Here is a 14,873-nt window from a genome sequence, read left to right as displayed (position 1 = left end):
ACTTGAGCCCAGGAGTTCAAGATCAGCCTGAGCAACACAACATAGCAAGCTTGCCTCAAAAGAAAAGTGAAAGAAATTAGGGTAGCATTTTTAACTTTAGAAAATCCATAAGTTCAGGCAGAATGACTTTGAATGAATCATGGTTATTTTGTTCCTTTCTATGTGCCATCATATAGCTGTTATCTGAACCAATCCACTCAAATATTGGAGAATCTAGTCAAAATGTTGGTGACCTGACCCATTGTCAATCGGTAAACATTCTTACATGTGGCCCCATCGTACTACAATCAGTACATACATAAATGCTTAAGTAGTTTGAATGTGTTAGGCATTCTCTGATCCAAGATGACTCAAATTACAAGAATAGATATTATTTTATAGTCAACAGACCACATAAAAGAGACAGAATCAGTTGGGTGTTTTTATCTAGTCCTCCACTGAGGCTTATGTGCTTTTCATCACCCTTTCAGAAAGTTACCATCTCACTTGAAGTTTTGTAATTCATCTTTCTTCGGTTAAGCAGACTGTGTTGTTGTGTATAACTTATGGGTTATTTATGTCTTTAAAGGCACCAACCACAAAAGCTTCTTTCTCAATAACATCAGTCCCTTGAACTCGGCAACTTCCTAGTCACTGTTGTTGAAGCACTCTGTGTCAAGGCTGTGAAGAAATTATGTATTTTATTCTTTGGAAATAATCTCTGTGGGGAGTGTCTGACTCTAACTGGTGTGACTGTTTATTGGTGTCCATCTTTCCTTCATTTCCTCCTTCCATCTTGCTATTCCATTTTACCTTTTTGTGCTCCTTCATTTTTGAATATTCATATCGTATTACTGTACTCAATATATGATATACTGATGATTGTGATAGATCATAGATATTACCTACTCTAATCAGTATTTTGCTAATTAAAATGTTCCTTTGTATATTTCTTGATCTTAAAGGCTCTGCTCATTCTGTTTACCCATTGTTCCATCTGTTCTTTCAAGCTCTTATCCTGACTGAGTTCATCACTGGGCTTTGTTCTCATAATCTAAGAAAAAAAATCATGCTCTGTTTATTATTTTGTCTACGTAATTTGGAGGTAAATTCAGCATACTACTACTTCATAGTATAATCAGTTAAGGAATTTTTTAGTAATTTGAATGTGATTTTTATTACAATGATGTGTATTGAGAGGCATCATCACCTGCTTGTTTACCCATCAGTAAGACATAATTGCTTTAGACTAGATTTTCAGGTTTTGTTATATTGTTGAAATGTTCAAGATGATCGCGAATAGTCCATAAACAGGTTTTTATTGCTGAATGATATATATATATATATATATATGGCTATCACTAGTGATTTTGTAGCCTCATTTCAATATCTATGTTCTTTTGTTTCAAATTATATCTAGCCTAATTTATTCTGAATGGCTCAGCAGGGATGCCACTCGAAGACAATATAGAGAGTTGTAAGCTAGCATGTTATAACCAAATTGAGCTTAATTATTAGATAGTATACATTCTAAGCTCACTTACACTGTGCATTTAGAAGCGTGTTTGATAGAAATATTAAATGTAGATTGAAGAAAGGAATCAGCAAGAAAGTATAGTCCAGTTAAGGATCCATTACAGACTGCAGAAGTGGTTATGAGGCCCTGGTCTATAGAATGTAGTTTTTCATTAGCATGCCCTTAAAACAGTAAGAAGAAGCAAAAGAGGGGCCATCATCCATCACTGGTGGGGTGTACAGTGGGACAGCTACTGTGGTAAAGTCTAGTGTTCTTCAGAAAGTTAAATATAGAATTACCATATAAGCCAGTTTCTAGTCTTCGGTATACTCTGCATTGAAAATGGATGTTTTCATCGCAGCATCAGTCAAAATAGTTAAAAGTTGCAAACAGCTGAAATGTCCCTCAGCAAATGATTTTTAAAGTATATCCATACTGTGTAACATAGCAATAAAAAACACTTTGACAAGCTACAGTATGAACCTTGAAATGTTGTGCTGGCCTAAAGAAAGGAGACAGAAAAGAACATATGCAGTATGATAGGATATATGCAAGTAGGCAGATCCATGGAGGAGCAGGACTGATGAGTCAATGCTTAAGACCTACAGACTTTCCTGTAGGGGTGATAGAAATATTTAAGAACTAGATAGTGATAATGGTTGCACATTGTGCTTATTGTAAATACTAATGAATCTTACATTTTTAAATTGTCAAAATGCAAGGGCTACAGAAAGAGCTCAGTAAAATGCTTGCCACACAGACAGGAGGACCTGAGTTTGATCCTCAGCACCAATGTAAAAGGCTTGTAATCTCAGCATTGGGGAGGTGTAGATAGGAGATTCCTGGGGCTTCTTGGCCACACAGACTGATAGATGGGGCTCCCAGATATGGTGACCCAGTTCTCAGTGAGATCCTGTCTCAAAACAGCAACCACAAGTGGATATCTCATGAGGTATGCCTGAATTTGACTTCTAGCTCCCATGCACACACTCTACACACCTTGTACATGCACACATATACACAAATATGGAAAAATTTTATGTGTATTTTGCTATAATTTTAACAGAACTCAAAATTGGGTGAGGTTTAAAAACAGCAATACTTAAGCAAAATTCACTGGTTTAAGTACTTGGTGGGAGCAGAAGTATTATAAACCGCATAGGTTGTAGAGAAGGAAAGTGGCAAACTGTGTGTGCAAAATTTAATGTTTTTGATATCTCCGTGTGGTCCAAACAAAATGATTGTTGAGTCAGGGCAAGTTCAAGGCCATTGTGGAGAATTTAGTGAGACACAGCCTCAAAGAGTGAAGACATGGCAGGAGAGCGTGGTTCAGTGGTAAAGCACTTGCCTGGCATGCACAAGAAAGACCCTAGGTTCAATGTCCAGCAAGGCATAAAAGAAAGAGGTAGAGCAAATAAAGACTGGTCAATAAGGCTTGCATTCTTGTCCATTTTATTTTCATTCTATCCCCACATCTAATCACAGTTTAAATAGTGTATATTTTTAATAATTCTCAATGTGTTTTTTCCATCTTTTTCTTTCTTTATTGTTGAATGTGCAACATTTCTTAAGTTTACTGTGACAGCTTCCTGATGGTTTTCACTCTCCCTAAGTTACCCTGCTCCATTTTCTTCCTTATACTACAAACATGGCCTAAAAGGCTGTGGTGTTTGGGGTAAAGTCTAAATAATACTCTTAAAAAATGGAAAAATATCCTTCCCCACTCTTGTATCCAATCCCTCCTGAATTTCCCTGTTTCTAGAACACATGGTCTTGATTAACACACTTCCTTTTCTTAGAGTACCCTTTTATTGATCTGTCTGCACATACATCCTTTAAGAAACCTCCAAGAAACCTTCCTAACTCATCCAGTCTCAGATAAAGGTCATAGCGTTGCTGGGTCTCAGTACCCCATGTATATCTCACAGCACTGGCTTCTCATTGTTTACTGGTTGATTCCTCTATGGGATTGCTGACTTCTAGATGTCAGGGACCAGATCTGTCTTCCATGACTGAACACGGCAGGTACCCAGCAAAGCAGACTTTAACACTGTCCCATGTATTACATGGTACTTGCAATAAATGTTGAATGAGAATATTGAAGACATAGAGAACTGAATAAAAGCCAAGTGAGAGCTGTCCAGCACAGACTGGTTTAAGAGAAAGTTTTCATGGTAGATGACATTTGGAATGGGCTGTGAGGCAGGGAAAATTTTATGAGAAGTAGATTGTATTCAGTAACTACTGAAAAGTAATTTTGTACTAGTGTACCAGGACTTGAGGTTGTATGGATCCTATTTAGTATATTGGTTATCACTTATGAACATATATATATATATATTTCCCAGAAGATTTCTGCAGTTTTGTCTGTTTTATTGTACTTTGTGTTGGAGATGTGGGTGGGCAGTGAACAGAGGAGACAGCACTGTGTGGAGGTCAGAGGACACCTCAGGTGTCAGGCCTTTCTTCCCTGAGCCAGGGTCTTTGTTGTGTGCCTCTGCAGGGCATCACGAGGCTAATGGGCCAGCCAGCATCAGGGAGTCTCCCGTCTCTGCCCCCATCTCTCCATGGAAGCAATGATATCACAGATTTACCACACTCAGTCTTCTTCTGGAGATTCAAACTCAGGAGCTCACGCTTGTACCCCAAGTCCTTTACTTCCTGAGCCATCTCCCCAGTCACTCCTTTGTGGTGTGATTTACATGAAGCAACTGTCTCTCTAAAACTTTATCTAAACGTTAACTGTTTTTTAGCAAATATTAGGATATAGTACTATGGTCAGGTTTGAGGGAAGTTATCTGGTTTTAGTAACAATTAGGTCTTAAAGTTCTTTTTGCCATTTAGAAATAGCTTCATAAACTATTTAAAATGGTATGTTATTGCATGAGTCTCAGCAGATTCATTTTTAGACCTTTTACAATATTTAATTGTTAGATCACTTTGGAGATCTATTAATTATAGCTGGTAGATCCTATTCAGGCTATACTAAGAGTTAAAAATAGGACTATGGTCTTACCCCTCCCATTTCTATACTATAAAAGACTAAAATAATAACATCTATAATAACATCTCTATTGCACTCAGAATATAAATAAATACTTCATCATGGTCTAATACTACATTTTTAAGTAGAAAACATTAAGATTGAAGTTTTTAAAAACACAAAAGTTACATGTTTGTCCCCTTAGGTGAAAGTTGTTTTTATGTGAGTGCTAAGTGATTTTCTTTTTCTTCAGATGTACTACAACATGTATTTTTTTTTAAATCAAGGCCCCACTTGCTAAGGTCTTGAAGCCTCTCTTGTCATATACAGAAAACTTTAAAATTCAGACTGTAGACTGCATGTTGCTAAAGTCACACAGAAAAGTGTTTCTCTGTGGGTTCTTCTCAACAAAATCATATTTGAAGGTATATTAACTATGAGTTAAGAGTTTTTGTTATGTGTGGAAATCCTTTGTTTTAAAAGGTAAACCATTTTAAAAGTCGCCTACATTAACCTTTAACCTTGATCAAATAGTGATAGCTCCTGAGTTGTTTCAGGTTTGTGGAAGCTGCTCCTTATATTTAAGCTTTAGAAGTAAACATTTAAAGCAGGGCTTAGAGCAAACTGTAGCCCAGACAGGGTGCTTTTTTTTTTTTTTTTTTTTTTTTTTTGTACAGCATTACTAGGACACAGCCTCACCCATCCATTTATGTATTATGTGTGGTTGATTTTGCAGTATCAAAATCATGTCTTCACAGCATGAGCCTGGCTTATGTCAAGGAGTTACCATCCAGAAAAGGGTGAGGGAATTTCTAAGGATAAGAATGGGGGGGGTAGTGTCTGGGGGCTACAGATGTAGTTGGTGTTGTTGGGAACCTAAGGTAGAGAGTTCTGCGGCAACTTGGGCTCTCATAACCAAAGATTCTTTATTGGCCAAGCAGATGCTGGGTATTTTGAAGCAGGCAGGCTAGTGGTGGCTAAACATTGCTTGTGTGGGATGATTTTTACATTATTGAGTGTGTAAAAAAAATTGAACTTGGCTTCGGTCTCAACCTGCAGTGAAGAATGAAAGCACCCAGGGACCAACACATGGCAATCATATGGTGACTGAGAAGGATGGCCTCTGGAGTGATGGCTTTCTGTATCTTGGTTTAGGAGTTGAGATTTCACAGGTGCATGCATTTGTCAAAACTTAATGTATATGCACTGAAGATTTGGTCTTGTGCATTTCATTGTTGCAAAAGTTTTAATTATGAGACAACTCCTAAGTGAATACAGGGCTCTAGTAAATGATACACATGCCGTAAAGCAATTAATACTGAAATTCCAAAAAGGAAATGAATTAGTGAACCCATAGAAAGACAATTCTATGAGGGATATGATGAGCCAATATGATAAATGTTAATGCTAGTGTCTAGGTCAGATTGTATGTGCATTTATTATAAAGTTATTTCAATTTTAAGGTATTTTCATAATGAAGTTCTAAGGAAACTGCTGTGTGCAGAATCATCAGTGAGACCAGTGAGGACACTGAGCCATTGATTTAAAAAATATATCCTGAGTGAGGTAACCCAGACTCAGAAGGACAAATGTGGTATGTACCCACTCATAAGTAGATACTAGATATAAAGCAAAGGATAATCAGGCAACAACCCACAACTCCAGAGAGGCTAACAGGGAAGACTCAAAGAGGGATGCATGGATCAACCTGGAAATGGGAAATAGATGAGATCTCCATGAGTAAACTGGGGATGAAGGGAGGGCAATGGAGGGTAGGGAATAGGGGATGAGAACATAAGGGAATGGGATGGTTGAGCTGGAACAGGGAGGGAAGGGGAAAGTAATGAAAGAGATACCATGAGAGAGGGAGATATCATGGGGACAGAGAGAAACCTGGTGCCAGGGAAGTTGCCAGGAATCTCCAAGGATGATCCCACCTTGGACTACTAGTAATAGTGGAGAGGGTGCCTGAACTGAACTGGCTTGCCCCAGAGATCAGACCGGTGAATAACCTGTCATCACAGAGCTTTTCTTCAATGACTGATGGAAGCAGATGCAGAGCTCCAGGAGTCCAGGCAAAGAGAGAGAAGAGGGATTCTATGAGGAAGTGCATCAGGACCATGAAGAGACAACCAAACCAAACTAGAGAGAACTCATGAAAATTGGATCAATGGCTGTAGAGCCTACATGGGACTGGACTAGGCCCTCTGCATGGCAAGACAGTTGTGTAGCTTGATCTGCTTGGGGGCCCCCCTGGCAGTAGGATTAGAATCAATCTCTAGAGCATAAGGGGGCTTTTTGGAGCCCACTACCTATGTTAGGACACCCTGTGCAGCCTTGAGACAGGGGGAAGGGCTTGGACTTTTCTGTACTGGATGCACCTCCCCATGGGAGGCCTTCCCTTCTTGTGGGTGGGAATGGGGGTCGGTTGGGAAGGGGAGGCTGGGGGAGGGCAGGAGGAGGGAAGAGGGGGATCGTTGATTGGTGTATAAAATGAATGAAAAAATTTCTTAATTAAAAAAAAACCTTTGAGTTCCATGCTTCATAAACAATTTTCAGTCATGACTATAGAAACCTTTGTCTCGTGGCTGAGCATTGACTGACTGATTTGTTGTATGTGGTCTGTTTCAGAGACAGTCATTCTGCTAGCATTGACACCTGTGCATTTCTGTCGTCATTCATGTGCTCCAGTAGGACTCTGCTGATTGATGGGCCAGTGGAACTTAAGAGAGGCCTGCAGAGGCAGGAGAGGCATCTTTTCCTATTCAATGATCTGTTTATTGCAGCCAAAATCAAGTAAGTAACTTGTATATACTGTATTAAATGATTAGTGTCATTTTTTAAACCTTTATTCATGTTTGTATGGACAGGGATGTTTTGCCACATGCATGCAGTGCCCATGAAAGCCAAAAGAGAGCATCAGACACCCTGGAACTGGGGTTACAGATGGTTGTAAGCCAACATGTAGGTGCTGGGAGTTGAAGCTGGGTTCTCTGAAAGAGCAACCAGTGCTCTTAACCACTAAAACAATTCTCCAGCTCCTGTAGCTATTATCTTAGAAGAGGTGCTTGGATTTTTTAAGTTTATTAAACTGTTAGTTTAGGGTCCTGTTTGTGCCATGACCTCAGTAAACATAGGAGGGCGTGGAGAAGAATGTGATGGTGTAATCCCTGCTCCTCTAAAGCCTACATCCTTATGGGAAGTGATGTGGCAGCTTGTATCTTTGTGTATGTATGAAGAATTGCAGATAGTGACCAATACTAGGAATAAAACTTAGATGCTGGAGTAGGAAGTAAAAGATAGTTAGGGTAAAGAATTATTAAAGGATAAAAAACAAGTAGCCATTAAAGACTTTGAGAGGATGAGCTAAATAACAAATTCCTCCAAAACAGCAATTTGAAGCTATCAGCGTCTCTCATGCATTTGAGTTGGGAATCAGGATTGTTTAAGTGGGTGCTCTGACTCACGCTTCCTGACCGTGAGGCTTGCCTAGAGGACCCATTTGGAAAGTAGAACATCAGTTCCTCACTGGCTTCTGACTTCTTTTCACTTGGTCTTCTCCATAGTACAGCTCATAACATGGTACCCTGCTTCCTTCATAGTGAAAACTCTTTCAAAAGGGATAACACTGTCATTTCTGGTCTGTGCTATTGGCCACACAGACCTGGGTACAGTGCAGAAGGGAACTCCACAAAGATGCATCAGAAAGCAGAGAACACTAGGGGACACTTCAGAAGCTTGGAACCACTAGGGAGTTTGCAATTTAATCTTCAGTTTCAATCAGGGAATGCCACAATGTGATTATATTTTTAAATACTTACTCATTGTGAACAACGGTTTGGAGTAAAGGCAAGAGTAGAAACAAAGCAACTTGGTCCCCTTTGTCCATCGCTCCTTCAAAGTTCTTGTTCATAGTATAAATCTCATTAAGCTTTATATCCTCTGTAGTAGAGGAACATGGGGCCTTGGGGTGGGGGGGGCTGTCCATGTGCTTTATCTTTGCTCTCATTACAGCTTTTATTTACTCCAATGATTCTGAATGGTAGGAAATCCATTGCCCTGGGCATTCTCTTCATAGTTCTCAATGCCTTCTAACTACTTAAGCCTCAGACCCATCATGAGTATTAAATCTGTCAATTATGTCAAAATATATTGTATTTCAGTATCAAAGGTCTACAGAAGATTAGGAAGGAATTGCTAAAAAGCAATCACAGCTAATTTAAGGTAGCTTACTTTCTAGGTCCCTAGAGTTGAATGCTAATTGTGTTAGCTCTACTTTGTTTTGTTTTTGTTTAGGGTTTTTTTTTTTCTAGTTTAGGTTCTGGTTTTGTTTTGTTTGTTTGTTTATTTGTTTGTTTGTTTTTTGTTTTTTTTATTTTGTTTTTTTTTTGGTTTTTTTTTTTTTTTTTTTTTTTTTTTGGAGCTGAGGATCGAACCCAGGGCCTTGTGCTTGCTAGGCAAGCACTCTACCACTGAGCTAAATCCCCAACCCCTCTGGTTTTTTTTTTTTGTTGTTGTTGTTGTTGTTATAATTTTTCAGTGTTTGTAAGAATATACTAGAAAATGATTGGGGAAAAAAAACTTAAGCAAAATTTAAGGCAATCTGTGCTTCTAAAACCACAGTCTTAACAACCATTCTTTTTGAAAGTGTATTATAAATTTCTCTGATCCTAGACTCATTTTCAGTATCTAAGATTGAAGAACTTAACATTTTATAAAACATATTTTTATATTCATTGATATAATTTTGAAAGTAAGCAAGTTACAGATACTAAATTAACTTTTATGACAGAAATAAATTTAAGTTGGGTTTTGATCCAAATGTAGTATTCAACATATATACGAAGTCAGTTACAGATATCTGCTCCCATTAATGCAGGCATGAGAGCTGAGTTTGCCCAGTGTTTCAGAGGCCTAAGCAACCATCCACACTGCAATCTGGTGTTCCAGGGACAGGAGATAGGGACAAGAAGATGTTCTTTGCCCTCTCGTAACAAAAAGAGAACTTCCCATAAAGCTCAAGAAACAAAATAACAAGAGGACCCGTTTTGGTTTCTATCTCACTAGATATAACAACAACCTTAAGATAAAAAACAAAATAAAGCTAACTGACATGTGGACAGCAAGCTGCGTGGACGAGGTCGGGGAAGGCAACACGAACGCCCTGAAGTCCTTTGTCCTGGGCTGGCCCACAGTGAACTTTGTGGCCACTTTCAGGTAAGAACCACGGCTTGTCCTTAGGTTTACCTTGGTTAGACACTAGAACGATATCTAGGACAAAGAGAAATAGTTTTTACCAACTCCATGCCTAATTTTTAAGGAAAATACTCTGCTCTGTGTATTGAGTAATTCTTTCTTCGTCAATAAAAGTACTCAAATGGCTGACTGTCCATATGAAGACTATGTGATTCTTATTCATAAGAATTAGTGATAAATACCAGGGACTAGAAGAGAAATTTACCTTGGGTTAGCTGGTGGGGTTTTGTTGTTGTTGTTGTGTTTATGTGTGTTTTTACCTTCTATGAAAACAATTGGAAGGAAAAGAAATTATGAAATCATGGAAGCAGAATAAAGTGATCTATCTAGGAACCATCCCATTCTTAATGTCTAGGGGTTTGTCTAAGAACTGTCCCATTCTTAATGTCTATCAATTGTTTGAAATGTTTGAAATGTTGAGACTTCAAGACTGATCAGTCTTTTCAAACCACGAAAAAACACCTTTACTGAAGCACTGTTTATAAATTAACACAGTTACATTTAAATAACTTGTTTGCTCTCAATTTAAAAAAAAAAAAAGCTTTTGTGACACAGATAATGTGTCAAAAGTACTTTTGTATGTTAAGTTCTGATTTACTATCTATAGAGATGTGGTAATCATAACCATATTTACCTTGTTAAAGAGTGTAAATTAGTTTCCCAAGACCCACTTTTAGGCTGGCATGTGTTTACAGAACGAATGAACACGGAGTATTTGTCTTTCAGCCTGAACATGGTTATTTGACTTTCTGGCTCAGGATGAGCTAATGAAAACTCATACCTGTGATTTTGAACAACTGTACAGCAGCTGCAGTATTGATTTCCATTTTAAAGAGTTTAGTGTTCATCACATACACGTGAAGCTTTTCATTCTGCGTCTCTTCCTGCTTTACCCCCAAACAACTCAGGCCTTGATCTGAAGCCAGACTGCTCCTCTGTGGCCAAGGAGTGGGCATGCCATTCCATTCTGCTGTGCATTGTTGACCTGTATGGGATGTTAAGGATTTGTTTAGCAGACACACATTTTTGTGTCATTCTATTTTTTTCCTTCCATGACAGACGTCTAGTCTGCTTGGTAAAAGGAAGCAATTTCCTGTGAGGGTGACCACATACTTTTAAGGGCCATTTTGCCTGGGCAAAGTATGGTTCTTTAACCACATAATAAAGGTTAATATTCCCAGCCATATCCTGTAGGTCTCAATATAATTTGATAAGAACAATTCACTTTTATAGTATCCATTTACCACCACCACCCCCCCCAAAAAAAAACCACATCTCTAATTGAGTCATAAACATCTGCTAAATTGAGGAAAAGTCTACAGACTCCCTAACAATTCCTCCTCAAAGCTGCCCAAGTGAAAACAGAAATAGGAAAGACTGGAAAATTAGACTTTTCCTAAGGAGACACTGTCCCTAAATGTGATATGTGGCCCCAAGTTAGCACCTAGAACAGAAAAAAAGACATTTCCAGAAGAACTGATGAAATCTGAAAAAAGTCAGGAGTTTGGTTATTAGTAAACACCATTGTTCCCTAGTTTTACACCTGAGCTGTGATATAAGAGAGGAACAGTGGAGAAATGGTAACAGACTGAAAAAATTCAGAAAAAAAAAAAATCAGTCTTAACAGACTGACTGCCCTGGAGAAAACTGCTTAAAATTCTGAGCAAAACACAAACATTAGCAACTGCTTGAGGGCTCTGAAGAACAGAGTTGGGAGGAAGGGTATTAAGACCTGGAAGAAAGCACCAGCATGTGCCAGCTTTTGAAGATGATGTCATGTAACTAAAGTTCAGTCTGTCAGCCACAGGTACTGGAATGAAAGAAGACACAAAGTAGTTCCCATTTACTGTAGCATTCACAAAACACTACCCAAACAAGCACAATTCTCTCCTGTGCATTTGAAAGCAGAATAGTGAAAACCACAGCCAAAAATGGGGTACAGGTAGACTTCATTTCATAATGTGGGTGCTAGAACACATTTTCTAGTCAGTATTTTATATAACTGAATCTAAAAAACCTCTTGAGGGAGAGTTACACAAGACAAGGGACTAAGATGACTCAGTAGTGAAGAGTTCAGTTCCCAGCACCCACATCAGACAGCTCACAACTGTCTCCGTAACTCCAGTTCCAGGGGTTCAACAGCCTTTTCTAGCCTCTGTGGGCACCCACATACATGTAGCATATATTCAAACAAGTATACACACACAGCTTTTTAAGGAAAAACCTTCAGATGCCAAAAACTGTTAAGTATGAAAATGTTACATTCCATGATAAAAGAATGCATAATATATCATCTGATTGCCAATCCTGAAAGATTGCTTATATGAAGATAGTTAAGCAATAAAGTTAAAACAAATTACAAATATGAATTAAACATTTTTCTGGAACAAGGAATGTTTTCAGCTTCTATACAGAGACTAGAAACTTTTAAAATTTGTTATTGACAGGCTCATATAAGAATAAATTGGACCGGGCAGTGATGGCGCATGCCTTTAATTCCAGCACTCGGAAAGCAGAGCCAGGCAGATCTCTGTGAGTTCGAGGCCAGCCTGGTCTATACAGCAAGATCCAGGACAGGCACCAAAACTACACAGAGAAACCCTGTCTCGAAAAAAAACAAAAAACAAACAAAAAAGAATAAATTGGATGAATTTTTAAATTCAAACATCAAATTCAGCAGTGGCAGTAGAAGCATATTAATTGTATGTGCATTCATATTAACCAAGAGGTTTTAGAAATTAAAAATAAGTTTGCTTTGAAAAAAAATCTACTAAATTACTATTTTGCCTTGTGTATATGAGATGAAAACAAAATATTTCCTGACAGTAGACTGGTTTCTGGGCCAAGGCATCTCCATCCGTCTGCCAAAACTTGCTTTGATCTCAATATTACGCATACTTTCTATTCTTATAAATGACAACTTAAGCTGAAAATGACAAGCACTTGGAGAGAATAATTAGTCCAGTTTTACAGACAGGAAAACTGAGGCTTCAGATAAGTGGCTTGCCCATGATGATCTCACTTATATACATACAATTTTGAAAAAAAAAATATTTCGTTTCCAACTCAGATATTCTTTCCACCACACAAGTCCCTGGCCCCTGATCTAATACCATTGGTGAAAGCAGTGGCATATTAACAAGATCTGCCTTGGATTTAATAAAGCTGTCCTGAACTATGTGAGCTTTCCCAGGGGCTGGAATGCCTGTAGCATCTTCTAAGTGGTTATGTGAAGCTCACAGCATTTGTGTACAGCTACATACCAGCAGCAAGCTGTTGATACAGTCACCTGGGTTGGAAGACTTTCAATGTTGGCATCAACATTTTATATGGTTCATTTCTCTTCCGTTTTCTTTGGTTGCAGCTCTCCAGAACAAAAGGACAAATGGCTCTCTCTCCTTCAGAGGTATTTTTTCAGCGTACATATTGTTAACTTTATTAACCTGTGGTTAAACCAAACATGTTACTGCAGAGATGTACCCCAATAATGCCCCTTCCTCTCTTTAATGGAAATTGGCGTTTATATGCAAAATAACCAATTGTTCAGGTTGTACACCAGCTGGAACATATGTAAAGAAAATTATCTTATTACAAGTACTTCTTTCCAGGAAGGGGAACACTGGGGTCACAATAAAGAAATGAATTACCAATGTTTTCTCTCTGTGTAGTCTCCAAGCTACCAACTGGAGCTGGTCATTTTTTTCAAAGTGCATTTTAAGTCCTCATAATTGCAGGGTTTTATTCAAAGTATCTCAGAAAATTGGTTATCATCCCTGCCATTGACTATACCAAATACAACGGTCAATATGGGGTTATCAGAGGCAAAGTTCTCTCCTCCTCTTTTCCCCCCTCCCCATAGGAAAATCAAGATTTACACCACGCCAGGCAGCTAAATGAGAAGTGTGAATTCATTGTACAGTAGTAGTGTGTAGTCAGGTGCTCCCCAGCAAGGTGGAGACCCATTCAGAGGAGACAGGAAGGCTATAAGAACAAACCATCACTCATAGGTACCTTTACCTAGTCTCACCTCCAATACCACTTGTCATGGATGTCCCATTGTTTTGGGGGCCCATGCCTAATGACCTGAGGGAAATTCCCTTTCAACCTGTCATATAATCTGATTGTGCTGAGTCTTTCATGTGTCCTCCCCTCCACCACCAAAAAAGAGCATATAAGTATAGTGACAATATTATCAAAATAGGTTGGTTTTTTTAATGAGCCATTAGTGAATCCCATCTGACTCAGTGTTGTTTTGGGTTGTTGTTGCATTTGATTAGATACATCACTCTAGAAAAAGAGAAGGACTACCCGAAGAGCATTCCCCTCAAAATCTTCGCCAAGGACATTGGGAATTGTGCCTATGTAAGTGTTTTTGAGACAGAAAAATTAAATTCCATGTCCCTGTATAAGGTAGAAAACATTGTGGATGAAAAAAAAAAAGAGGCAGGCGGGCTGACAGTGTGTACTACAGAAGGCTGGCATTTGGGGGTACCATGGTAGGGGTGTGTGCATTTATGCGTGTCTTTATATGCATGAAAAGCAATGCTGGAGAGAATGAAGCAAGGAAAATTCATATTAACTGCAATATTGAACATTTTACATTGGCTAGAACACAGCTTGTCGGAAATCTCTTCTCCTGGCATGAATGTGTGTCTGGGTCCTCTCAGCTGCTGAGGCTGTAGGCACTCCACAGGAGACATTTGTTATTAAGTAGTTCTTCCCAACTTGTCACTTCAGTCAACTGGTTCTGAAAACTCATTCTTTGAGTTCTTATGAATTAAATCCCTGAGATTAAAGAACGGCTCTGATAGAGGTGACATTATGTAGGGATCACCATGTTTTTATGATAAACATCAAGTCTTCAGTAGTCTATTCTTTGTATTCTTTGTTGCTGAAATTGTAACATAAGAGCCAAACCAGTATCTATCACGAACAAGATGGGAACTTGTCTTTTCACGATGTTATGAGCTGTAATACTACACAGCAGCTCTTGGTCATAGTCACTGTGTGCATGCAAATGTAGTTCATGAGAGTTCTGTTTTAGTAAAAAAAAAAAAAAAAAGTTACACAAACATTCTGACCAACTCCTAAGATCCTGCTTTAAGGATATACTCAAATTTTTAGACTATGAAACTCCCA

At 38.5% G+C, this 14,873-nt stretch overlaps 1 protein-coding gene across 3 annotated transcripts in view; it reads left to right on the top strand.

Annotated features, from left to right (window-relative positions):
• Nucleotides 1-14,873, top strand: part of Arhgap20 (Rho GTPase activating protein 20) — an 87,817-nt gene that overhangs the window by 44,016 nt on the left and 28,928 nt on the right. For all 3 annotated transcript variants that reach the window (XM_028864939.2, XM_028864937.2, XM_028864938.2), the window contains exons 3-6: nucleotides 7,110-7,274; nucleotides 9,546-9,695; nucleotides 13,099-13,140; nucleotides 14,012-14,096. In XM_028864939.2, coding sequence (XP_028720772.1) covers nucleotides 7,110-7,274; nucleotides 9,546-9,695; nucleotides 13,099-13,140; nucleotides 14,012-14,096 — 442 coding nt within the window. The remainder of the gene's footprint in view (nucleotides 1-7,109; nucleotides 7,275-9,545; nucleotides 9,696-13,098; nucleotides 13,141-14,011; nucleotides 14,097-14,873) is intronic.

This window comes from Peromyscus leucopus, chromosome 7, assembly GCF_004664715.2.
Source record: "Peromyscus leucopus breed LL Stock chromosome 7, UCI_PerLeu_2.1, whole genome shotgun sequence".
In the NCBI taxonomy this organism is placed as follows: Eukaryota; Metazoa; Chordata; class Mammalia; order Rodentia; family Cricetidae; genus Peromyscus; species Peromyscus leucopus.
Note: the sequence above shows the minus strand (reverse complement) of the source record. Positions and strands in the feature narration are given on the sequence as shown.